Source organism: Odontesthes bonariensis, chromosome 17 (assembly GCF_027942865.1).
Source record: "Odontesthes bonariensis isolate fOdoBon6 chromosome 17, fOdoBon6.hap1, whole genome shotgun sequence".
In the NCBI taxonomy this organism is placed as follows: Eukaryota; Metazoa; Chordata; class Actinopteri; order Atheriniformes; family Atherinopsidae; genus Odontesthes; species Odontesthes bonariensis.
In genome coordinates, this window is record NC_134522.1 from 36307649 (window position 1) to 36333706 (window position 26058).

General features: G+C 45.6%; 1 protein-coding gene across 4 annotated transcripts in view; it reads right to left on the minus strand.

Moving 5' to 3' along the window:
- The window catches only part of tyro3 (TYRO3 protein tyrosine kinase), a 55965-nt gene that overhangs the window by 7597 nt on the left and 22310 nt on the right, over positions 1-26058 (minus strand). For all 4 annotated transcript variants that reach the window (XM_075448498.1, XM_075448496.1, XM_075448499.1 and 1 more), the window contains 5 exons: positions 25563-25705; positions 25052-25190; positions 11695-11818; positions 11428-11522; positions 2033-2128 (listed from right to left, as the gene is read on the minus strand). In XM_075448498.1, coding sequence (XP_075304613.1) covers positions 2033-2128; positions 11428-11522; positions 11695-11818; positions 25052-25190; positions 25563-25705 — 597 coding nt within the window. The remainder of the gene's footprint in view (positions 1-2032; positions 2129-11427; positions 11523-11694; positions 11819-25051; positions 25191-25562; positions 25706-26058) is intronic.

Below are 26058 nucleotides of genomic sequence, written 5' to 3' on the forward strand. Positions count from 1 at the left end.
CTTCTCTTCCAGATATTTCAGGATATCAACGTGTTTTTTCAAATGTTAAAATCTTTTCTGAATTTTTTGGTATCTCTGAGAATTTTCTGGATTGAGTTTTGAATGAAATGATATATTACAAGTAGAATATTGTAAAACTGCATGATAATTTGACTCCTCCTTATTTTGTTCAGACAACACGTCTATGGTCATGAGCGCATCCTTGAGCACAGTGTACAGCAAGAGATTTGCGGCTGGGGACGCCCTCTCACAGCTGGGATTCCTCCACTCGGGGTCAGGGCCCCAGTGAGTAGGACGTGAAGGCTGCGCTTTGTTCCCAGCATGTTGGGAACAGACTTACTTTGTTTATATCAATCTCACATGTCCTTGAACTGATCCACAGGTACCTGGGTTATGATCGGTTTTCACATGGAGCCTCTAAAACATTTCTACAAGATTTCAGGCCTGCAGTGCATCCTTCCCTCAATCATTACTGATGTATAATCAAATACAGCAGCTATACAGTCAAACTATCCACACCACACCAGCGGCAGCCTCACGCAGTAGCTCGGAAAATATTGTGTTCTTTGTATCTTGAGATAACCTATTTGGCTTTTTTTCTGTGAAATCATTGATTTGAAATAATCTTCTGAGCTGCTCGAATGATTTCTGTTGGTAACTCTGTCACTTTTCCACACCGCTTAGGATGTGTAACCGAAGCAACAGGAAAGTTGTTTGCATGCGTGAGCAGCTGATTGAGCTTTCCAAAGCCCAAGTAATGGCTGGAATGAGACCTCAAATCCAGATGAGCTGAAGAGCAGACATCTAGGGTGCAGAGCAGGAACAAATCTGAGAAAAATGAGGAGACACATGTGCAGACAGAGACTGCAGACAGAGCGGTAACAGGAAAGGAGGAGGATCACAGAGCTGGTTAACAACAGATGCTGTAATCCTGGACCTGGCTGCAGGAACAGCTCTAACAGCTCTCTGCTCAGCTTTAAGACTATCCGGGCAGACAGAGACTGCAGACAGAGCGCTAACAGGAAAGGAGGAGGATCACAGAGCTGGTTAACAACAGATGCTGTAATCCTGGACATGTCACTGAGAAGGAGCGTCTCTGCACCCCAGATGTTGAACTGCTGGCTGTGAGCTTCTGTCCATGTTGTCTGATGAGAGAGTTCACCTGAGTTACCTGCTGACGCTGTGTGTGACATCATCAGCTGAGCTGTTGCTAAGCTACAGAAACAACACTCAGATCCACTTATGGTGATGTACAATATTTCCACCTCATCCCTCTCTGCATCACTTTCTAAATGCTTGAATTCTTTGTATTTATATTATGTATTAGCTACCTATAACGAGACCATAACTTGAATAATTATTTATCTTGCAGCAATATAATTTTCCCTGTAGGATTAATAAAGCAATATTGAATTTAATTTAATCTACTGCAGAACCTGAAGTGAGTTGGTTTCCTTTGATTTTTTTTTTATTTATCAGAAATTGACATTAAATAACTAAAATTATGATGAATTTGGTTGATTTTGATTGAATTGGAAAAAAAAATAACTGAATTATATTTAAATTTCTTTTCTCCTGTTTTCTAAAGAGTCTTGATATAAATTCAATCCAGTTCAAATCAAACCAGAAACTCTGAAAAAAGCTGCTTTAGAGCAGGTTAGTTGTACAGTGCCAGTTACCATGGTGATTTGCCCACATCAGGTTTGACAACTCTCACTTCACTGTAAACCCCTCGGGTGTGTTAGTTCATGTGTTTTATGTTCAGACAGTCAACCACAGCATTTAGTGACACTCAGCACTTCGTTCTGTTTTGTACACCAACGTAACCCCCCCCAGCCTTCAAAATGTCAGGGGTCCCCAGGTCATCTGCACTGAGGCTGAAGGAGAAGCAGGAACAAACACATTTTGATGTTTTATTACTGGAAGGGTTCAGATCAATATTCTGTCGATGGACTTCTCATTTCACTGGCAAACAGCAGACAATACTTCCTGTTAATATGCTTTGTGTTATAGTTGTGTAGTGCTCGGCTACCTTTCCCCAGCATGTGTCCCAGTGTAAGCAGCCTCTCTGGAATCAGAACATCCTGCAATTTGTTCTTCAGCTCACTGTTGATGCAAAGACTGTCCACTGGGGGAGACACATAGTCAGAGCAATTGTCAGATTCTAATTGTCCACTCAGGATTCCTCTCCTCGTCTTAGTCCCTCCCATCAGAGGAGGTGAGGACAGACTCAAGGACAGAGGATTTGAGGCAGCAGGCATTTGTCAGACTGAGCCATACTTGCTTATGCTTGCTGGGTTGTCATTTTAGTCTAACGTCAACCACATATGACATGACAAAACCATACCATGTAACCACTGTTTTATAGCATTGCTGTATGTTGCTTTTCTTCATTTACAGTTTGTCTTTGGTCATTATATTGTGTCTGTCTTTCCCCTCTGGCTTTTGGGTTGGAGCCACAGTTGACTGATGTCCCACGACTGTTCTGAGCTAATTGTGTTTGAGAGTGTCTGCCTCTTCTTTATGATCTGTGCTTGTTTGTGAGCAGATCACTATCAGCTGTTTCGGTACTCGATCAGCAAACTCTGAGTCGTGGTTCATCAGCTCAGAGTTCAGGCTGACATTCGGAGTGGATCTGGGTTAAACACATTGGCCCTCATGCAACAACCATTGTACGCACAGATTTGTTCTTAAGTCGTGCGTACGAGTGATTTAAGAGAATTTGTGCATTCACCAATCTTTTCTTTCAGGTACGAACAGAATTTACAGTGATCCAGAGCTGTCATAGGAGTTTAGTAAAATAGTCCGTTGTTATTACAATCAAGTTTTCTTGACTAATGGATTGTATATTTAATGACTTTGAAGCAAACATAGATAAATAAATCCATTATACCCCATAATGATGCTGACATTATTCTGTTTGACTTAAATTCTGCACTAATTGAAGGTTAATTTGACTCTGTATATAACAAGGTCAGTGGGAAGTGTAACCAGCGGCTGACTTGTTACTTTTGGATGCCTTAGTGCGTCAGGCTCTTGGAAGAGAGCGTGTGCTCCGAGACCGTGTAGATGTCCTGCTGAGACAGACGAATGGCTGACATCGCGATTTAGACTGCCAAGGACTATGCTGCTGCAAATATGCAGCTTGCTGAGCCACAACTCCAGAGAGAAACACGCCGATCAAACCCAATTCCACCACACGTCCAGGTCCTCACCACCCTTGGATTTGTGGCCACTGGAACCTTTCAGAGGGAGATTGGAGACAGATCGGGGGTGTCCCAGTCCTCTGTGAGTCGTGCGCTCCCCTTGGTCATCAAAGCTCTCATCAGTTTATCACCCGTGGTACATCAGATTCCCATACACGTCTTTAGTTGCAGTCATCGAGCGCCTGGCCATGGCGAGACGTTTTTTTTTAAGCCATTTTCATATCAAACCATTTCTTCTTTATTTCGGTGACATTACGAACTACAGGTGACACAGAATTAACAGCACTTTAATAACTTCCCATTTCTTGGCTTTAGCAGGTCCCGTAATTCCACTGCTGACTCTGCTAAAAATGACAGATTTTCCTTTCTGGATCTCTGAAAGCAGAACTTCAGTCTCAGAGCCCCTAAAGTTGTTCTTTTTGTGCCTTGATGCCATTCTCATGACTCAGCACTTCCTGGCACAGCAGAGAGGAAGCACAGCATTATATGGTATCATTTTGGGCGTGGAGTATGCAAATCTACTATCCTCGTGCACGTGCACTTAAATACGCACGGGTGGCATTCATCATTTACGCAGGTCGTTTACACACTTTTTCTGAAGTTAAGAGCGTTTGTTGAGTCTGACGTGGCGTGTTCGTACGAGACCTTCGTAAGAAAAATGAGAAATTTAGAATAAAAATGCGAAAATGTTCTTGCATGAGGCCCAATGACTGTACTACTGAACAGGATCAGGGTCTCATTAAGATAACTTCAGGTTCAACACTGGGTTTCATAAAGCTGGTTCCCCTCTAACCAGCGTCCATCACCATGGCAAGTGATGCTTGGAACCTAACCTGGGATATCTACTGTGAAGCAGGTTCAACTCTCTATTTTTAGGTGATCTGGTTTAACGAACACTAAAGAAAGGAGATCTCACTCAGCAGATTACAACAAAAGTTATCAACTCAGCAAGTCAGCCCAGGTTTTTCCAATTCTAGGTATGTTCATATTCATGTAAAACAGGCAGAGTTGGCATCAGATGACCAAACATTAAAAGAAAATTAATGCCAACTGTGTGAATGTGGAAATGAATCTGTCCAATAACTCAGCCACATCATTAAAATGTAAGTTGATCTAAAGACGTGATTGTTTTTCATTCAACGAATGTGCTGCAGGTGTATTATTGTGAGAAAGTTTCAGTCTGTTTCTGTCAGATACCGATCCCTTTTAGCAAATAAAGAACAAACAGAAAAAACATCTTCAGTCATCAAGCTTCTAAAATGTTCCAGAAAAAGGGCTACAGCTGAACCTCATTAACCAATTTTTAAAGTTCAATATGGTGCATACAGTGGTGATTTCAATAGATAAAATAATGTTAGTTTCAAATGTTTAAAAGTAAACAAGTCTTCTCTTCTGCTGATGTATCTCTCATGAAGAATCGAGTCAGTAAGAGACTCTCACTGTCCACTCACTGATGTCCTTTTCATTATTTCATTTTCCAAGAGATTCGATTGGTCAGGAGACAGTGCTTTGACATGTGTTGGTCTCTTATCGAAGAGCCTAACCTGATCTGGCGCAGACTAGTTTTCAACATAACAGATCAACACATTTAAAACAAGTCATCCGTTTTTTATTAGAAAATTACGACACAAAAACAGTCATGGGTGGTGGAGTTTTCTTTGTTTTAGAAAGAAAGCATTCTGTTTGACTGTCACTGACCTTCATCATGTCAGTACAGGAGAACTCTTATATAGCCTAAAACGGAGACTCTGACTTTTACAGATCTGTAACTAACAGTTGTTTTATTAAAATCTTTGAACTTATAACAGATTTGCGTTGTTTTCTCAGTAGAAAAAACTCACCAAACTACATCAGATGATGTCTGCACATTCATGTTCATATCCACATCATCTTAGAAACTGTTTGACCTCACATCAGTGAACAGCTAAAGCCCTTATTCTGGAACAGAGGCTGGATGTTTCAGATTCACTACCTGAACTCCTTGTTTGTGAAAACTGTGAATTTTAATGTTTCAAGTCATGTTATAAGTCAGTATCAGTCATACATAGATTTGAATATGGGACACTTTGCAAGTTTTTTTTGATTTCTCCTCACCAACAACGGAGAGCAGAGCCTGGAACCGCTCCTGTGTACTCGGTACCCCAAGCAGAAGGGTTACAGACATGGTAACGGGTTCCATGGTAACGGGTTCCATGGTAACGGTACGCTTTGGTGGTGGTGGAAGCACTGAAATAAGCGAACCGTTCTTAACCGACCCGTACCGGACTGCATAGTGGAAACGGGGCCATAGGGTGTGCACACCAGGGCAACTGTACTACCTTTTTTGTTTTAATTATGCCAAATGGTTGTATCTTGGACCTGTCCAGGGTGTACCCCGCCTCTCGCCCGATGAGCGCTGGGATAGGCTCCGCCCCCCCGCGACCCAACCAACGGATACAGCGCGTATTGAGAATGAGGAGTTGTCGTCATGGTACAGAGCCCCGCCCCTATCCGCCATGTTGGCAGGATGCTAGCGAGAAAACGCCATTCTCTCCATTCTTTTACAGTGTACGCGTGTGTTTTTAAATCAGTAAGTTTAAACAGTGCGGAATTGCAAGAACATGCCTGGAAATCACTGCTGTGTGAAGAACTGTTCCAGTACCTTACACAATACGTTTGGGAAACATTGGAACAACGAAATACATTTTTTTAGGTTTCCTAAATGGATGCAGCATCAGGGAGAGCAGGCGTCTGACCTGACGAGGAGACGCCGGATAGCTTGGTTGGCTGCAATAAGAAGAAAGGACCTTACTGTCATGCCATGGACTCATGCCATGTGTTTTATGTTTTAGATCATGTTTGGTTTTTAGATAATGTCTTTAGTTCTTAGTTTAGATCATGTTTTTGGTTCAGGTCTTGATTAGTTTCATTCACGTCACCTGCACTCATTTCCTTCAGCTGCACTCTATCCTTCATCACCCTCCACAGTATTTAGTTTCCAGGTTTCCTTTCATTTCTTGTGAGATTCTTCCCGTCACCCTCCATGCTACGCCACGCCACAGCTAAGTTAAGTTTTTTCCTATGATATGCCAAGTGTTTTATTTTGTTATACCTTTTTCCACAGTTCAGGTTTTTCTATCCGGCTCAGCCGCGCTTTCCTTTGATACTTTGTTTTTGTTAATAAATCTACTTTGCTTTTGAAAATCCGCATCCGTGTCCTCCCTAAAAACCCCCAAACTGACAGAAGAATCTCACCAACATGGACGCGGCGGATTACTCAGCCTTCTGGGAGCTGGTCGGGGATTTTTGGTGCCGCTCGGGACCGGGCAGCACCTCCTGGAGAAAGCTGGAAGCTTCAAATGACGTTTTGGACTTCTTTTCTCAGAAGCAGGTACTCCAGCACATGCCAGGGGCGTCGGCTATTTGGGAGGAGGTCAGGACTGTGCAGCGCACTGCCTCGCTGGAGGTTTTCGGCTTGGAGCCAGAGGAGGTGGCTGCGCTGTACAGCTCCTCCTCCTCCTTACCTGCACCGCAGCCCCAGGACCCACCCGTCCCAGAGCTGGCCCCGGCCCCGGCCGTCCCAGAGCTGGCCCCGGCCCCAGCCGGCCCGAGCAAGCCACAGCCACAGGGGCCGCGGGGCCCGAGCAAGCCACAGATCAGCCCACAGCCATAGCCACAGATCAGCCCACAGCCATAGCCACAGAGCAGCCCACAGCCATAGCCACAGAGTAGACCACAGCCATAGCCACAGATCAGCCCACAGCCCACAGCCATAGCCACAGAGCAGCCCACAGCCATAGCCACAGATCAGCCCACAGCCATAGCCACAGATCAGCCCACAGCCATAGCCACAGAGCAGCCCACAGCCATAGCCACAGAGCAGCCCACAGCCATAGCCACAGAGCAGACCACAGCCATAGCCACAGAGTAGACCACAGCCATAGCCACAGATCAGCCCACAGCCATAGCCACAGATCAGCCCACAGCCATAGCCACAGAGCAGCCCACAGCCTTAGCCACAGATCAGCCCACAGCCATAGCTTTAGAGCAGCCCACAGCCATAGCCACAGATCAGCCCACAGATCAGCCCACAGCCACAGCCACAGAGCAGCCCACAGAGCAGCCCACAGATCAGCCCACAGAGCAGCCCACAGATCAGCCCACAGCCACAGCCACAGAGCAGCCCACAGAGCAGCCCACAGAGCAGCCCACAGCCACAGCCACAGAGCAGCCCACAGAGCAGCCCACAGATCAGCCCACAGAGCAGCCCACAGATCAGCCCACAGCCACAGCCACAGAGCAGCCCACAGAGCAGCCCACAGATCAGCCCACAGAGCAGCCCACAGATCAGCCCACAGCCACAGCCACAGAGCAGCCCACAGAGCAGCCCACAGATCAGCCCACAGAGCAGCCCACAGATCAGCCCACAGCCACAGCCACAGAGCAGCCCACAGAGCAGCCCACAGAGCAGCCCACAGCCACAGCCACAGAGCAGCCCACAGAGCAGCCCACAGATCAGCCCACAGAGCAGCCCACAGATCAGCCCACAGCCACAGCCACAGAGCAGCCCACAGAGCAGCCCACAGATCAGCCCACAGAGCAGCCCACAGATCAGCCCACAGCCACAGCCACAGCCACAGAGCAGCCCACAGAGCAGCCCACGGACTCCTGCTTTCGAGCCCCTCCCTCCCACCCCCAGATATTGGGGAATCTGGGATCCATCCCTTAAGGGGGGGGCTCCCCCCTCGCCGTCGGAGGTCTGGGGGCCCACCAGACCACCGCCTCCTGTTGCCACATCGACAGATGTCTGGCCGCCTGCCAGACCACCGCCTCCTGCTGCCACGTATTTGGGGATCTGGGTGCCAGCCAGACCACTACCTGCTCCTGCTACCCCGTCTGCGGTCTGGGCGTCCGCCAGACCACCACCGTCTCCTGCCGCCACGCCATGGGAAGTCTGGGCGTCCGCCGGACCACCGCCTGTTCCTGCCGCCACGCCATGGGAGGTCTGGGCGTCTGCCAGACCACCGCTTGTTCCTGCCACGCCATGGGAAGTCTGGGCATCCGCCGGACCACCGCCTGTTCCTGCCGCCACGCCATGGGAAGTCTGGGCGTCTGCCAGACCACCGCTTGTTCCTGCCACGCCATGGGAAGTCTGGGCGTCCGCCGGACCACCGCCTGTTCCTGCCGCCACGCCATGGGAAGTCTGGGCGTCCGCCGGACCACCGCCTGTTCCTGCCGCCACGCCATGGGAGGTCTGGGCGTCTGCCAGACCACCGTCTCCTGCTGCCCGAAGCCGGTACGAGCTGCATGCCTGGTTGGCCACTGCAGCCACGCCGCCGGATGTCTGGTTCCCCGTCGGACCGGTTTCGAGCCCCTCCCTCCCACCCTCAGATTTTTTTTTTTAGGGTCGTCTGGGATCCGCCCCTTGAGGGGGGGGCTCTGTCATGCCATGGACTCATGCCATGTGTTTTATGTTTTAGATCATGTTTGGTTTTTAGATAATGTCTTTAGTTCTTAGTTTAGATCATGTTTTTGGTTCAGGTCTTGATTAGTTTCATTCACGTCACCTGCACTCATTTCCTTCAGCTGCACTCTATCCTTCATCACCCTCCACAGTATTTAGTTTCCAGGTTTCCTTTCATTTCTTGTGAGATTCTTCCCGTCACCCTCCATGCTACGCCACGCCACAGCTAAGTTAAGTTTTTTCCTATGATATGCCAAGTGTTTTATTTTGTTATACCTTTTTCCACAGTTCAGGTTTTTCTATCCGGCTCAGCCGCACTTTCCTTTGATACTTTGTTTTTGTTAATAAATCTACTTTGCTTTTGAAAATCCGCATCCGTGTCCTCCCTAAAAACCCCCAAACTGACACTTACTTTCGATTGCTTTGCGCTTGTAATAAGCTTGTCCCTGAAAGGTCCTTTTTCTTTCGCCTTATCTTTCTGCATTGCTTTGCTTTCTTTCTTTTTTTTATTGTATTCGTCTCTGTCCTGCCAAAATGATAAATGCGGGAAGATATCTGGAATATATAGGCGCGCCTCCGTTAAGTTCTGATGCCGTTGCCCCTGGCAACCTATAGCGTCTCCTGCCAACATGGCCGACCGGAGTCACGTGACTCCTCATTTTCAATAGAAAATGGATGGATGGGTTGTATCTTGTTTGCATTTCTGTTCTCGAGTTCTCTTCGTCCTGTCAGAAAAGTCTCTTGTAGCAGCTGTACAACACTCAAATAAGGTATCCCCTAGTAACCATGACGGATTTAGGAAACGATATTTGCTGTTACTCCTACTATTAATTTCTGGTTTACAGCCAAATCCTGGCCCTGATATTGCTACATGTAGCAATATTCGTAGCTTGTTCCCAAAGACTGATGTACTGCAGATTTGGGCCAAATCAACTGATGCAGACATTATCGTCTTGTCTGAAAAGTGTCTCACAAAATTATGTCTTTAAAGGGATATAATGTTTTTAGGATTGATCTTCCCAAAAAAGGGGGCGGGGTTGGGATTTATTGCAATTGTAAATTCAGTGTGAATGTCTTCCAGTCCAAATCAGTCTGTAAACAGTTTGAGTTCCTGGCCATTAATCTCAAAGTGTCAATTGGGTTTTCCCTAACTATGGTGGGGTGCTATAGACCACCATCAGCCCATGCTGAGACGCTCACCTCTGTGAACAAGTTGTAAGCTGACCTCAACTACAGTGAAGTCATTTTGCCTGGTGACCTAAATGGGGATTAGCTTAAATCTTCATCTGATGCTTTCAAAGTTATCCGTGTCTCACTCAACCTCACGCAGCTTATTGAGAGTCCCACACACCCCAATCTAAAATTCCCAGATAAATCTTCACAAATCGACTTGTTCTTGACTGATGCTCCACACAAGTACTCTCTGGCAGGAACTTTTCTTGAATGTTATTGCTCTGATCTGACTGTATTTGTTTGTTTGCTGTTGTTGTTTGATCTGTATTGTATGTGGCCTCTTGCCTTGTTTGTTTTAACCCTCGAAACTTAATGTTTTAAGCTGCTGTCTTGGTCAGGCTTCCCTTGGGAAAGAGATGTGTCTCAATGGGACTGGCCTGGTTAAATAATGGCTGAATAAAAAATACAAATGAAAAGAAGATGAAGCCCACTGACTGGTTTGAAGTGTTGAGCATTTAAAACAGCCAGTGTTGCATCTGACAGAAACGAACTGAAACTTTCTCACATAATACACCTGCAGAACATTCCTTTAATTACACACACAATCGTACATCATCAGATCTACTTCTGCTTTAATGGCTGGCAGAGATATTGATCAGATTATTGATGGCCAGCATTTCAGTCTGCTACATGAAAATAAGAATTTGAATCCATGATTATGTCGGAAATGACAAAACCTGGGTTGTCTTACCAACTTCATAACTAGTGTTTTGATAGCACTTACCATGATTATTGGTAGTGTTGATAAGTTGAGCCAGGTAACTAGAAGATACCCTGGATATGTTGAAACCTGCTTGGTAGTACAGACCCCTTTTCTCTGGGCACAGCCCTGCTGACAGACACACACACCTGGAGGACAGATATCAATCACTGTTTTTCACGGCCACTTTCACACAACTTCTCAGAGGACTTTATCTCTGGGCTCGTTTTTCATTTCAGATCTTTACATGATGTTAAGAGGATTGGGTAGCTGCCTTGCAACAGGAGAGTCAGCACACGAAATATCCAGGACACTGATCTCCAAATGACTCCAGATATTTCATGTTTCATGTTTCATGTTGTGGGGTTGTAGGTAAAAAGTGCAGCATACTTTACATAAATATGTCATATAAAAAGATTGTATGCATTTATGCAATAAGAATAACTGTATCTGAGTATCCGTGTGAATGGGAGAATGAGATTCACATGTTCTGTAGAACCCGGACAGGGCTAAAGGGGAGCTCTAAGAACGTTACGACCACAGAGAATTATTCTGCTCATCTTTATGTTGTGTGAAGTGTCAGTGGCGGTTGTGTTGCTTCCGTTAGCCATGAGCAGTTTGAGAATGTGTACCGCCAGCAGGGCAGGCAGCAAAGTTCATTACTTCTAATTTGAGCCATGCCCCCCACCTCTGATAACAGTCCTTACTGCTCTGAGTAAACCTGGTTAGCACTCATTACGACAGGCAGACACACTGTCCCACCCATATACTATCCTTGGTGGAGCTAACTCGGTGCTGTGAACACTAACAGCTCTGATGTTGGACGTAGGAAACCTTACACTTACATGTTGAGTCCTGCACATCACTGATGGTTCTGCTGAACGACCGAGCAGCTGTGAAGAAGACCAAACTCTCAGGACCCGGATCCTTAAAGACTGAACTGATAACAGATAAAAAGATTTCACATTTGCACTCTGTATTAGCCTTCATGTTGACATGCAGCAGTCTGTCTTTGGCTCTCTGCTGCTCCTGCAGCTCCTCTGCACCAGTGTACGTAGCTGTTTGACACACAACGTATATACATGCACACACATGCACATTTGGCTTCATACCCAAACTGTGTTTCCTTTCCGCGGCGCTTAGCGATGACAGTCAGCAGCAGCCCGACCACCGTGGCCAACAGCAGGCCGAGCAGCAGACCAACCCACACGTGGCTTCGCTGGACTTGGACCTGCACTGAGGGATCAGCAGAAAGGCCGTCATCAGCACCTCAGATCAGCAATCCAGCAGTCAGAGAACAGAGCTGCACTTATCTCAGAGCTGGACTCATCAAGATGTGTGCTCCAGACTGTCCTTACAGCAGTCTAATGCTGACTGATGTGAATTAGGGTTTAAATGTTTGTGTTCATGGTAATGCTAAGAGACAAAAAAATAAGATTCCAGGGGCTCTGTCATATCTGTAGGCCAACATAGTTTAATCCATGCAAAATTTATAATGAATGTATGCAAGTCAAGACTGCAAGATAATTAAAAAAAGGATTATTTGTATCGCACTTTTCTTAACAATGTTACAAAGTGTTTTACAAGAACAAATAAGGTGAATTAGTCAGATCGATGTTCACTAAAAAAAAGGTTTTGTATCAGAAAGTGTGAAGGCTTTCAGATTGAACGAGAGATTTAAAGGTAGTTAAAGACTTGGTGTGTCTGACTTTAAAAGGAAGCCTATGAGGAAGCCGTCAAGCTGAAGAAGGAAAGGAGGCTTGTCGAGCTTGCCGACGTTGTCTCAGGGGTCACCTGAAGCAGCTGACAGGTACCAAGCGACTAAAAGCGCTGCAGGATTGGCGGTTGCTGAACTTAAAACTCGGGTATGGGAGGAATTCGGGACCATGGAGAAGGATTTTCGGTTTGCCTCAAATGACAATCAGAAAAAGAAAGCTTGGACCTTCCATGGTTGTACTCGACCTGGTGGAGAACTGCTGACCCGAACTGAGGCTCTGTTGAACGGTGGAAGAAGTCATTTGAAGATCTCCTCAATCCGGCTGTCATGTCCAGTTATTAAATGATATTCTGTTTTGGAGAATAATCCTCTCCACAGCATGCTGCAGGAGGGGCTGCAGGACTGAGAGCTTCAGGAGGTCCTTTGTCCCCACAGCCAGAAGGCTTTTTAACAGGGACTGCTGAGTTCTTCTCAAATTGATTTATTTAGTCATTTATTATTATTATTATTAGTAGTAGTATTGTTGTTGTTGTCTAATATACAATCATTGTAAATATCTAAAAAAAATTGAGCTACTTGACTAATCTGAATTTTCCCCACTGGGGGATGAATAAAGTGTTTTTCTATTCTATTCTATTTCTATGTCCTCCATTTAGGAGGCAGAGTTGAGGACTTGGGGGGAGACTCGTCCATCACCTTGGCGGATGTTATTGAGGTAGTTAAAAAGCTTCCTGGAGGCAGAGCCCCGGGGATGGACGAGATTCACCCCGAGATTTTAAAGGCTCTGGACATAGTGGGGTTGTCTTGGCTGACATGCCTCTTCAATTTCGCAGGTCTGGATCAACGCCTATGGAGTGGAAAACCCGGTGGTGGTTCCAATTTTTAAGAAAGGGGACCGGAGAGTGTGTTCCATCTACCTCGGATTCAGGGGGAACAGTGTGGCTTTCGCCAAGGTCGTGGAACAGTGGACTAGATCTTTACCCTGGCCGAGGTACAGAGGGGATCATGGGAGTTTGACCATCCAGTCTACATGTGTTTTGTAGACTTGGAAAAGGCTCACGACCGTGTTCAAAGAGGTATTCTGTGGGGGGTGCTGAGGGAGCATGGGGTCCAAGAGTCGCTTTTACGAGTTATGCGGTCCCTGTATAACTAAAGCAAGAGCTGTGTCCGCATTCTTGGTACTGGGTCAAACTTGTTTGAGTCCACCAGGGCTGCCCCTTGTCTCAATCCTGTTTTTTGATTTTCATGGACAGGATCTCAAGGCGTAGTTGTGGAGAGGAGGGCGCCTGATTTGTGAACCTCAGGATTGCATCTCTGCTTTTTGCAGATGTGGTTCTGTTAGATTTTTCAAGCCAGGACCTACAGCCCGCACTGGAGCAGTTAGTAGCTGAGCGTGAAGTGCCGGGATGAAGGTCAGCTCTTCCAAATCCAACGCCATGGTTCTCAACCAGAAAAAGGTGGACTGCTCTCTCCAGATTGGGGATGAGTCCTTGACTCAGGTGGAGGAGTATCTGGGTACCTTATTCACGAGTGATGGCAGGTTGGAATGAGAGATGGACAGACGCTGTGAAGAAGTCGAAAGGCGAAGCTTTCAATTTACTGGTCCATCTTTGTTGCAACCCTCACTTATGATCATGAGATCTGGGTGGTGAACGAAAGATGGAGATTACGGATACAAGCTACTGAAAGGGGTTTTCTTCAGAGAGTGGCTGGGCTCAGCTTTAGAAATAGGGTGAAGAGCACGGCCATCTGGAGGGAACTTGGAGTAGAGCCACTGCTCCTCCACATCGAAAGGAGTCAGCTGAGGTGGTTTAGGCCTCTGGTTAGGATGCCTCCTGGTCACCTCCCTTTGCAGAAGTTAAAGAGCGTAAAGAACAACACCACCCATCCATAACATAACATCATGTTGAAACAACAAAGTGTGATCAATTTGAATCTTCTTCAACTACGATGTAACACAGAGAGATACAGGACGTCATTCCTGCCAGCAACAATAACAAGGCATCATAGTTTATAATGACTGTTCAGAAGAAAAAAACTGAATAATTTCCCTTTGGGATAGTTAAAGTAATGTTTCATTTCATTTCATTTGCGAATCTCATTAGCCACTTTCGGACAGAGCGTTCTAAGAACGCAGTTATCAGAACTGTCCTACTCGAATTTCGTTCTGATAACTATCCTTCCCCAGCGGAACTGTTTCAGTCTGCATTCGCACATGAGTCGGGACCAGGTCGGGACTGATGCGCCGCGCGCAGCCGTCTGCGTCAGTGACGTGTTAGCCGTTAGCCGTTTAGCGCTACATTCAAACACAAAACAAAACGGTAAAAGTAAGGAGAGTAGAAAAAACACCACCAAGAAGCTAATATGGAGAGCGGGGAGGCCACTGTGTTTATGGTCTGCATGATGGTGATATTAATCATGGACGATCACATCGGGCGTCTAACATGGAGGCTGGCAGAGCTCACAGAGAGAGTCAGGAGATACTTTTTTATTTCATGAAGGAAGAAAGGAGAGCAGAGCGCTGCAGACAAATGAGACCAGTGTAAGTTTAACTTATAAAACACCCGCCGGTTCTGTCTGTGTGGTATGAGTAAACATTTCAGCCGTGATAGCATGACATGGGGCGTAGCTACCGACCACCAAACACCTCCGTCAGATCGTTCTATAGAACCATGAAAAGACCCGACCTCGGAGAAGGAGCTAAATGGTTATAGGAACTAAGGGAGAAAGCCCCGAGTTCCTGTATGTCCGAACACGGGAGAAAACGGCCCCGCGGATTAAAAGGTTATTAGAACTGCTAATGGTTCCTACAGTCCGAAAGCGGCTAATGATCAATAGGGACCATAATAAGTCAGTAAGTCACATGTATTTAGGGTGATTTTAAAATCAATATGAAATTTAACAGGGAGAAAGAACTTTCATCATCACTGAATTTAAGTAAATTTGGGACATCCAGGATATAATCTCAGAGAGACAAGTTGGGAGATTAGCTAGGATGCTGGGATCTGGGGGCTCTATGAGAGGTTAACCCCAACCCATCAGTGTAAAAATAATACTGTAGACTACAGTCTTGAATAAGGTGGCCAAGAGGTAAGAAGTAAATAGTGAAAAGAAGGGGGGCAATGACTGAGTCCTGTGCACATGAGCTGTTGAGAAGGTGAAGTTACTCTGTGATTGAAAAGGTTCTATTAGTAAGATCTGAGCGTAAAAAGCTAAGAGCCTCATCCTTAAGTCCAGCCTAGGATTCTAAAAGATGCAGGAATATGTTGTCTCAAAGGCAGCATGTAAATGGAGAAAGAACAAAAATCCAGCAGTCTGCTCTATCTGCACCTGTGTTAGCTCATTGGTCACCTTAATAAAAGCTGTCCCATAAAATCAAGTGTAGGGTAACGTGATAGTATATAAATGATTTGCAAATAGTGTTCTCACCACCTGACTGAACCTTAATAACCTCGTATGTGTGGGCACCACCTTCAAAAGAAGGAAAAAGACAGAATCTTATGATTCTGGTCTGTTAAAATGAACATTAACCAGTCTCAGAGTGGCGAGCTCTGCCATGTCTGCTTGATATACGTAAGCACACATATCAGAATGAGCCCACACACAGAAAGTGGGCTCGTTCTGCCTCTGCCTTTACCTTTGTTTCTGGCTCAGAGGCATAGGTGTACCAGCAGTGGATGGACCATGACCACCCATCCTGTCTGAATCTGGACTTTCCTAAATAACACGATGCACGACAAAGGCGCATCAGTCCCAGCTTGAGATAACTATTTGAAAGAGGCTGCTCACATCCCCAGGGCCTACTTGAGAGCTTGAAGGATGAATACCAACCACTGACATATCTATCAGAAGCTTCTTTATAAAATGGCAGACCAAACAATGTTGACTAGCTCTTTTACCTTCAAATCCAACATGGCATGCAGACAGAGCAGCCTTCTGTTTGTCAATTAACTCCACCAGAGTTTTAAAAAAATCTCACAGAACACCCAAGGAGATGTGCCCTGTTTGTGGTGCCATTAAAGGTATATTGTGGAGGATGCCCTTGCGCAATGAATAGTATTGATCCCACTCTGAGTAAGCCTGACAGAGTTTACCACTCGCAGATCAAATTCAAAGGTTACAGGGTTCATTACTTCCCCCACCTCAGACAGCCCAAAGCAGGAGCTGCTGTAGCTCTCCACACAGAAGCCAATGCATCTTCACCAGCCAATGCATTGGGTCAGTGCCGTGCTGTCAAAACCAGCGTGGGCCATGTGGGCCATTACTGTCAAAGGTGTGAATACATACAGGATGTCCTTAAAGCTGCAGTCGGCAGGTTTTCAAAATTACGAGTCTAAAGTCGGAAAATTCGAACTGACACAACTTTCAGGTCCCTCCCCCAACCTCTAACAAGCTCCGAATCGCCCCCCAAACCCCTCCCCCTCTGTGGACGAGGTTGTGCACGTGAGTTCACACCAGTGTGAGCGCACACAAGCTGGGGCAGACTCACGCTCAGCAGCGTGTGCACAAGCTGTGATTGACAGGTAGGATTCCTCCACCCTAACTTGATTGGTTAAAAACAGCCGGGAGCGCTCGGTTTTTGCAAGCATGATTACAGGCTTCAGAGGGAGCTACAGATTTCGTTATTTTTCCTAAACAGTCTATTTAATATTCTACTTCCAGAATCCCATGACAGTTCAAGCTAATATGACTAAAAAAAAGTTGCCGACCGCAGCTTTAATGTGAACAAATATGTGAAACTTTAAAAATAAGCTTTGAAATTGAAGGTTCTGAAAGATCAAACTGATCTGTATTCTCAGCCACACTTCAGAAGTGGACCTTTCCCACAGAGTCTCCCACACAGCTGTTCACTTCAACATGGCGTCTTCCTTCCTGTGTTTAACCCGGAGGTCTCTCAGTATCGAGCACAGTTTGCATTTCATTAGAAGATGTGCCTGCAGGCAATGCGCTGAATATGATGAGCGTGGCCTGAATGAAGGGTAAGAGCAGCTGGAGTGCACACCTGCTGTGAGTGAATGCCAGGATTATTGCACGCTCGCTTGCAGAAAGCAGGAAGACCATTGGACCAAAGCAGTGATCTCATAATTAAAGTGGAAGGTTTGACAACGTGGGCAAGAGAGAAATAGGAGGAAAGGAAAGGAAGGGCCCAGGAGGCAAGAAAAAGTCCATGAAATGCATCAGATCTTCTTTCTTGAACTTTCGCCAAAGCTTGATGACTCGTAACAAACTGTGAACTGTGGATTAGAAGGCAAGTCAGCCTGGGGGAAACCCAGTGTGGTACCAGTGAAGGATCTGTTTTCCGGGGTAGGCAGAGCTGAAGAGCTTTATCCTGCCCTCTTGTTTTGCCTTACACTACTACTGCAATGAAGGCAAACAGTGCCAAAAATGCCATCAGGAACAATCAGCATGTCTGGAATGTCCTTTCTTACTTTTTGACGGATTAGTCAGGTTTCTATGACAACATCATCCCCACAGATTTACCTTTGGCCTGGTCAACACAGCATTACATGCAGGGCCACACAGCTGCTTCAGGTTCGGTCGTCATGTCCTTGCACAACTCTGCTTGGTAAGCTGAGAGCACGGAGACAACATTCAGCACCCTGACAGCCAAAGTGGCAGCTTTGTAGGCCCTTTCTATCGTGGCAGATTGGAAATGCTCAGCTTTTAACGGCTTCTTTAAAACACTGTGGAAAGCCATGGATGTAGGTGGGTAGCAACTAATTCTTTCATTGAGGAAATACGAGCAATGTTCAGGAATAAAGATCCATGTATTGCTTTTTTTTTTTACTGCTGAAAGGGTAGGCCTTCCATGAGGCTGACAGCTCCTCCGACTTCTCAGGTAAAACAGAGAGCAGCTTTTTTGCCATCCTTAAACAGAACAATCCCTAAACAGAGCTGGATTAGCTGTTGTGGTAAACATGAAAAGATTATGTTAGTTGGTTTGCTAGACCACAAAAAACCTAGAAATTTAAAACGCTCCAGTCGGATACGGGTCGTTTAGGCCATTGCCGTTTAGGCCCCTGTCGTTTAGGCCCCCCTGCAGTCGTTTAGGCCAACAGAGGAGTCGTTTAGGCCCCCCTGCAGTCGTTTAGGCCCCCTGCAGTCGTTTAGGCCAACAGAGGAGTCGTTTAGGCCCCCCTGCAGTCGTTTAGGCCCCCTGCAGTCGTTTAGGCCAACAGAGGAGTCGTTTAGGCCCCCCTGCAGTCGTTTAGGCCAACAGAGGAGTCGTTTAGGCCCCCCTGCAGTCGTTTAGGCCCCCCTGCAGTCGTTTAGGCCAGGCTACTTGAGCAGCTGAAATCTTTATTATTGTACATTCGTTTTTATAAGATATAAGTCAGCTCTACTGGTCTGTCTGGGTAGCCTACATATCTATGGTAAATATTGGCCATGTTTATTTTGCAGTTATTCATAGGATATAAACATTAAGCATTAAAAATCAAATCAAATCAAATCAAATTTATTTGTATAGCACATTTCATGTACAAACAGTTCAAAGTGCTTTACATAAAATAAAAGCATTGCAGCAGGGAGTGCAAGAAGCATTAAAAATACATAAAAGAATATAAAGAGAAACAAATAAAATCATTTAAATGAATTTAAAAACAGGCAACAGTCTAGATAAGTTAAAAGATATTTCATGCATAAACACATGAGAAAAGAAATGTTTTTAAGCTGGATTTAAAAATGTCTCCATTCGGTGAAAGTTTAATCTCCACTGGCAGTTTGTTCCACTTGTTCGCAGCAGAACAGCTAAATGCTGCTTCTCCATGTTTAGTCTGGACTCTGGACTGGACCAGCTGACCTGAGTCCTTGGATCTAAGAGCTCTGCTGGGTTTATATTCTCTGAACATATCACAGATGTATTTTGGGCCTAAACCGTTCTGGGATTTGTAAACCATCAGCAGGCTTTTAAAATCTATTCTGTGACTGACTGGAAGCCAGAGTAAAGATTTTAAAGCTGCTGTGATGTGTTCAGATCTCTTAGTCCGGGTTAAAACTCTAGCAGCAGCGTTCTGGATGAGCTGCAGATGTTTAATGCTCTTTTTGGGAAGTCCAGTTAAAAGAGCATTACAGTGATGGAGTCTACTGGAGATGAATGCATGGATGAGTTTCTCCTGGTCTTTTTGGGAGAGGAAACCTTTAATTCTGTTGATGTTTCTGAGATGGTAAAAAGCTGCCTTGGTGACAGCTTTGATGTGGCTGCTGAAAGAAAGTGTCTATCAACACTCCGAGGTTACGAACCTGGTCAGTGATTGTAAGGTCCCGAGTCTTTATTTTTTTAAGCTATAAGTTGCTTATCTGGCATGTCATTAATGCATTTTCCCCCTTACATTCTCGTCACAACTGTATCTTCACCGTTGGCTGTTGCCTACTGAATCTCCTGATCGCTATAATGAATAGTCTACTTACTGTAGGGATTATTTTCTTGGTGTAGGCATATATCAAGCAATAGGCCTACCAAATGCAATAGAAAATTGACCGTCTTTCAAGGCTATAGTTGGGCCTAAATGTAAAGCAACGTAGAGGTGGAGTAGCCGTGTGTGTGTGTTTGTGTGTGTGTGCCTGTACAGCCTAGGGCTCCCTACACTTTGTGCCTTTTCTTTCCTTACTTGGGATAAATAAAGTGTTGATTTTGATTGATATGCTGCTGTTTTCCTTTCATATTCCTTTTATATTCACTTTATCGAATTAGCCTGTTGGATGCAGAGCAGGTAGGGGCATAAAAAAAACCAAAGGCCACGTCCCATCTTAGGAAGAACAGGACTTTAGACCTCCTGTATGCCAAAGTCTGACCATAACCTGGTGCGCGTACAGGGGGAACTCAAGGTCCGGCTGAGAGAGGCAAAGGAGGAATACAGGAGGAAGGTGGAACAGAAGCTGCAGCGGAACAACATGAGGGAGGTCTGGGATGGCATGAAAACCATCACAGGCTGCAAGAAGAAGGGCAGCAGCACAGAAGAGGGGGATGCTGGGAGAGCAAATCAGCTAAACCTGTTTTTTAACAGGTTTATGGCTACGGCTACACGAAAACGAAACGAGGTTTTTTTTGAAAACGGGTACGAAAATTCTTGCGACCACACGGAAACGCGCTGCTGTCCAGACGAAAACGATGAAACGATGCAGTACACACGCCACTGTGTCACGCCACGCTGAGACAATAGAGAAGTGTTAAAATTGGCTCACAGCGTCAACGTTTGACTGACGCAAAAACGTTTTAGCTGTAACAATGGAAACGAAACGAGGCCGTTTTCAAACTTTCCCACTCTGGAACCCGTTTTCAAAAACTATCGTTTTGGGGTAGTGGGAACGCCGGCTCCGTGTGGCCGCGACAGCCAAACGATAAGAAAAAGTATCGTTTACAGTGAAAAACGTTTTCGTGTAGCCGCAGCCTTAGGCTGGGCTACACGAGTTCCAGAGTGGGAAAGTTTGAAAACAGCCTCGTTTCATTTCCATTGTTACAGCTAAAACGTTTTTGCGTCAGTCAAACGTTGACGCTGTGAGCCAATTTTAACACTTCTCTATTGTCTCACAGCGTGGCGTGACACAGTGGCGTGTGTACTGCATCGTTTCATCGTTTTCATCCGTTTTCGTCTGGACAGCAGCGCGTTTCCGTGTGGTCGCAAGAATTTTCGTACCCGTTTTCAAAAAAAAACCTCGTTTCGTTTTCGTGTAGCCGCAGCCTAATTCTCCAGCTCCCACAGCCAGTGACTGCCCACTTCACACCCCCATCACGACCATCATCACCTCAGACGGCAGAACACCCCCACCCGCCACACCCACGGACATTTCAACCCCCCTCCCCTGTGTTCAGTGGCAGACTGCTGTCTCAGTCCTGCTCCACCAACAGACTAAAAACTCTTTTGTTCCTCTGGCCATCAGGCTGTACAACAGCTCTCAGTGATGGCACTTCGGAATTTCACGGATCACTTTATATTTCACTTTCATGTCACTTCACTGGTCACTTTATATTTTTATATTTTATATTCTTAAACAGTTTTTTAAATTCTTAGATTGTTTTTAAAGTGTTTATTATTGTATAAACATTTTTACTGTTTTATTATGTCTGCTACTGGATGCCTGAATTTCCTTCGGGATCAATAAAGTATCCATCTATCTATCTATCTATCTATCTATTATGTGATCAGGATTCCAAAAATCTCGGGGTCTTGTTCACGAGTGAGGGACGAATGGAGCAGGAGATTGACAGACGGATCGGTGCGGCGTCTGCAGTGATGCGGGCTCTGCACCGGCCCGTCGTGGTGAAGAAGGAGCTGAGCCAGAAGGCGAAGCTCTCGATTTACCGGTCAATCTATGTTCCTACTCTCACCTATGGTTACGAGCTGTGGGTAGTGACCGAAAGAACGAGATCGCGAATACAAGCGGCCGAAATGAGTTTCCTCCGCAGGGTGTCTGGGCTCTCCCTTAGAGATAGGGTGAGAAGCTCGGTCATCCGGGAGGGGCTCAGAGTAGAACTGCTGCTCCTCCGCATCGAGAGGAGTCAGATGAGGTGGCTCGGGCATCTGGTGAGAATGCCTCCTGGACGCCTCCCCGGTGAGGTGTTCCGGGCCCGTCCCACTGGGAGGAGGCCCCGGGGAAGACCCAGGACACGTTGGAGAGACTATGTCTCTCGGCTGGCCTGGGAACGCCTCGGGGTCCCCCCAGAAGAGCTGGAGGAAGTGGCCGGGGACAGGGACGTCTGGGTCTCTCTGCTCAAGCTGCTGCCCCCGCGACCCGATCCCCGGAGAAGCGGAAGATGATGGATGGATTCCAAAAATATTCTCACAAACCACGAATCAAACTGGCTTTTGAATAACAAATTATTAGGTATTAATAAAATTATTAGGTATTAATAATTATTGTCCAACGAATGTAACGGGCTTCTAAATAATTACAGCATTATTGTCCAATGAATGTGGCAAAGCGGATGATTATTTCCGGAATTTTATGAATTTATAAATCACCATTTATTAAATAAAAAAAACGTTTCCACACTAAAGTTGGTTATTATTATTGTCCAACGAATGTAACGGGCTTCTAAATAATTACAGCATTATTGTCCAATGAATGTGGCAAAGCACAATTTTATGAATTTATAAATCACCATTTATTAAACAAAAAAACGTTTCCACACTAAAGTTGGTTATTAAATAATTTACCATAGATATGTAGGAAGTCGGTTATTAAATAATAATTTACCATAGATATGTAGGAAGTTGGTTATTAAATAATTTACCATAGATATGTAGGCTACCCAGACAGACCAGTAGAGCTGACTTATATCTTATAAAAACGAATAAAGATTTCAGCTGCTCAGGTAGCCTGGCCTAAACGACTCCTCTGTTGGCCTAAACGACTGCAGGGGGGCCTAAACGACTGGGGGCCTTAACGGCAATGGCCTAAACGACCTGCTCACCTTCAGTCTATGGACAAGACAGAGGAGCTGAGGAAGATAGCCTCTGGCAATGGAATAGGTCGTTCCAACAGTTGATCTACAAAGGGGTGTTGGGGATGAGGTCATATCCCATACTGAGACACTCAGGCTGCGGCTACACGAAAACGTTTTTCACTGTAAACGATACTTTTTCTTATCGTTTCGCTGTCGCGGCCACACGGAGCCGGCGTTCCCACTACCCCAAAACGATAGTTTTTGAAAACGGGTTCCAGAGTGGGAAAGTTTGAAAACGGCCTCGTTTCGTTTCCATTGTTACAGCTAAAACGTTTTTGCGTCAGTCACACGTTGACGCTGTGAGCCAATTTTAACACTTCTCTATTGTCTCACAGCGTGGCGTGACACAGTGGCGTGTGTACTGCATCGTTTCATCGTTTTCGTCTGGACAGCAGCGCGTTTCCGTGTGGTCGCAAGAATTTTCATACCCGTTTTCAAAAAAAACCTCGTTTCGTTTTCGTGTAGCCGTAGCCTCAGGCTGCGGCTACATGAAAACGTTTTTCACTGTAAATGATACTTTTTCTTATCGTTTGGCTGTCGCGGCCACACGGAGCCGGCGTTCCCACTACCCCAAAACGATAGTTTTTGAGAACGAGTTCCAGAGTGGGAAGATTTGAAAACGAGGTTGTTTCGTTTCCATTGTTACAGCGAAAACGTTTTTGCGTCAGTCAAACGTTGACGCTGTGAGACAATTTTAACACTTCTCTATTGTCTCACAGCGTGGCGTGACACAGTGGCGTGTGTACTGCATCGTTTCATCGTTTTCATCCGTTTTCGTCTGGACCTGAGTCTTTACAGCAGCGCGTTGCCGTGTGGTCGCAAGAATTTTCGTACCCGTTTTAAAAAAAAACCTCGTTTCGTTTCCGTGTAGCCGTAGCCTCAGTGGGGTTACATGTCACTGAAAGGATCAGAATATTGGCTAGATTACAATCAGACTGAGTTATTAAGTGCATGTAGACACCTTAATCTGACTAAGAACTGGATCGGATCGGATTAAGACCCCGAGATAACTGGGTTGAAAGTCACTCTGAACCTGCTTGTAGACGCTGAAGCACGTGGTGAATCAGACTTTGCGTTCTGCGCATGCTCCAGATATTTTCCCGGGGTCGTGACCCGGAAGTCAAAGGAGACGATATTCCTGTTGTTGTTGCCGTCAGAAAGAAACAAACAACGCGATGGAGAATGCTCCGTTGGGCATCGAGTTTGTGCAACAAGCAGCTCATCACAGACCAAATGTAGAGGGACGTAGCTTCATCTGGCTCTGCGTTCTCCATCTTTCTCCAATGCCTGAGTTTGTTGTTGTTGTTGGTGGTGAAGAGGTCAACAGGAAGTGGCTCTATTAGCAACAGTTGGAATGGGTACAGCGCCACCTATCATACCGGGGTATGACACGCTTTGTGCCTCTGATCCCATTCATTCACCGCCAGATATCCAAGGAGAATTATTAGGGCTGGGCGAGTTAACATGTTATTATCGCGTTAACTCATTAATTATTTAACGCCGACAAATATTTTATCGCGCAATAACGCAGGTTTTATTATTGTAAAAGTCTGTTGCTCACAGGCTTTTATTTTGTAAAAGTCTGCTGCTGTCTGCTGCGGAACCGGAAAAGAAAGTAATCGGCGGATCCACCAAACATGGAGAAGGGTACGGAACTTTTACTCGGCCATTTTCATTTTAAAGTTCTTCCAGACGGCGGAGTGGACAGAACCAAAGTCATCTGTAAACACTGCCAAGTTGAATTGTCTTCTCAGCGTAGTAGTTCCAGTCTAAAATATCACTTAAAGGCAAAATACACAACTGATAGCAGCAAGTCATTCAAGGAAACAGAAAGTGGAGCGAGGCTTCTACATAAAAATACACTACTTTTGAATTCATTTTTGGATTCTGCGTACAAATGCGATTATCGTGACTAATCAGGAAAATCATGTGATTAATTAGATTAAACATTTTAATCATTGCCCAGCCCTAATAAATTCCCTTATTGTAATTTAGCCAATAATTCGATCCTTTCAGTGCCATGTAACCCCACTGAATGAAACAAATGCTATGAAAGAGAAGAAACTGAGGCAGCCGGTGCGTGCTACTACCAGGAAGAGCTTAAATCTCTCCAGAACTTGTCATCAGACGGCTAAATCTCAACACCAGGTTGAAACGCTTTGTTAAACGAGTAGTATCAAAGTAGTGTAAAGCTAAAATCTGGGTGAAAATTAATTCTACGACATTCATGACACAGATGCCCGAAACACCAAGGCAGGTGAGGAAGTCTTTGCAAAATCAGACCACAACCAAACTGTGAGTTTACCCGAGGCTGGCAGCACCACCACTGGGGGGCTCCAGGGTCCACAGCCCACCAAGGTGCAGGCTGACACCTGGATGGAGGCGTTAAAGAAACGGCCTCCTCCTGAGAGCTGAGCAGAGTTCTCCTTGAACAGCAGTGGCTCCTGGAAATAGTACACAGCATCATGATAACATTGATCTATCAGACTGACCCCCCAGGTGACAGCAACAGTCCTCCTGCTGATCTGATCTTTATCAAACTGACCGGAGTCTGTCCTCAGTAATATCACTGGGGTATAATTCATTGGTTTGAAAGGGTCTAAAGCTGTCAGATGTGTGTGCAGTGACACCTTTGGTGCTATCCAACAACAGTAAAACACTTTCACCACTGGGTATCCAAATGTGTGACACACAGAAATGTACTAATCTCCCACCAATTTATTCTCAGCACATTAAAAAAATACACACTAATGTTTGCGTTCTTGATCAGAGGCATTAAGTTCAGACACCCTGTCTATCTGTGCAGAGCGTTTCACCTGAGCTTCACCTCCCAGAGTCCACTGCAGCTTGTAGGCTAACAGCCTCCCCTGCAGCTCGTGCTCCTGGAGCTTTGCCCAGTGCAGAGACAGCTGCTGCTCTGAGAGCTCAAAGGTCAGGTTCCTAGGGGCCGCAGAGGGTACTGCAAACAGAATACACACAGTCAGTGTTAGTCACACAGAGGCAGCTCTAATCTCTCTGTTTCTGTGCTACTTTGCTTTAATACTTCAGCATTGACTTCTATATGATTCTAGTTACAGTTGAGATCTCCTCTGAATGTGGGTCAGAACTTGTGGAATAAACACAGAGTGTCTCTAATGTTAAGGCCCTTCAGCTGGTCTGAGATCAGTTGGCACTGCAGACACAACTGCCAGTCCTTTCATATGGATTGAGGCCACAAACAAAAGCTGATTGTACGGAGAGGACCGGAATTCACTGGACCAGATCCAGCTGGACCAGCACACACACACACAGCCTCAGAGTTCAGCTGGAAGC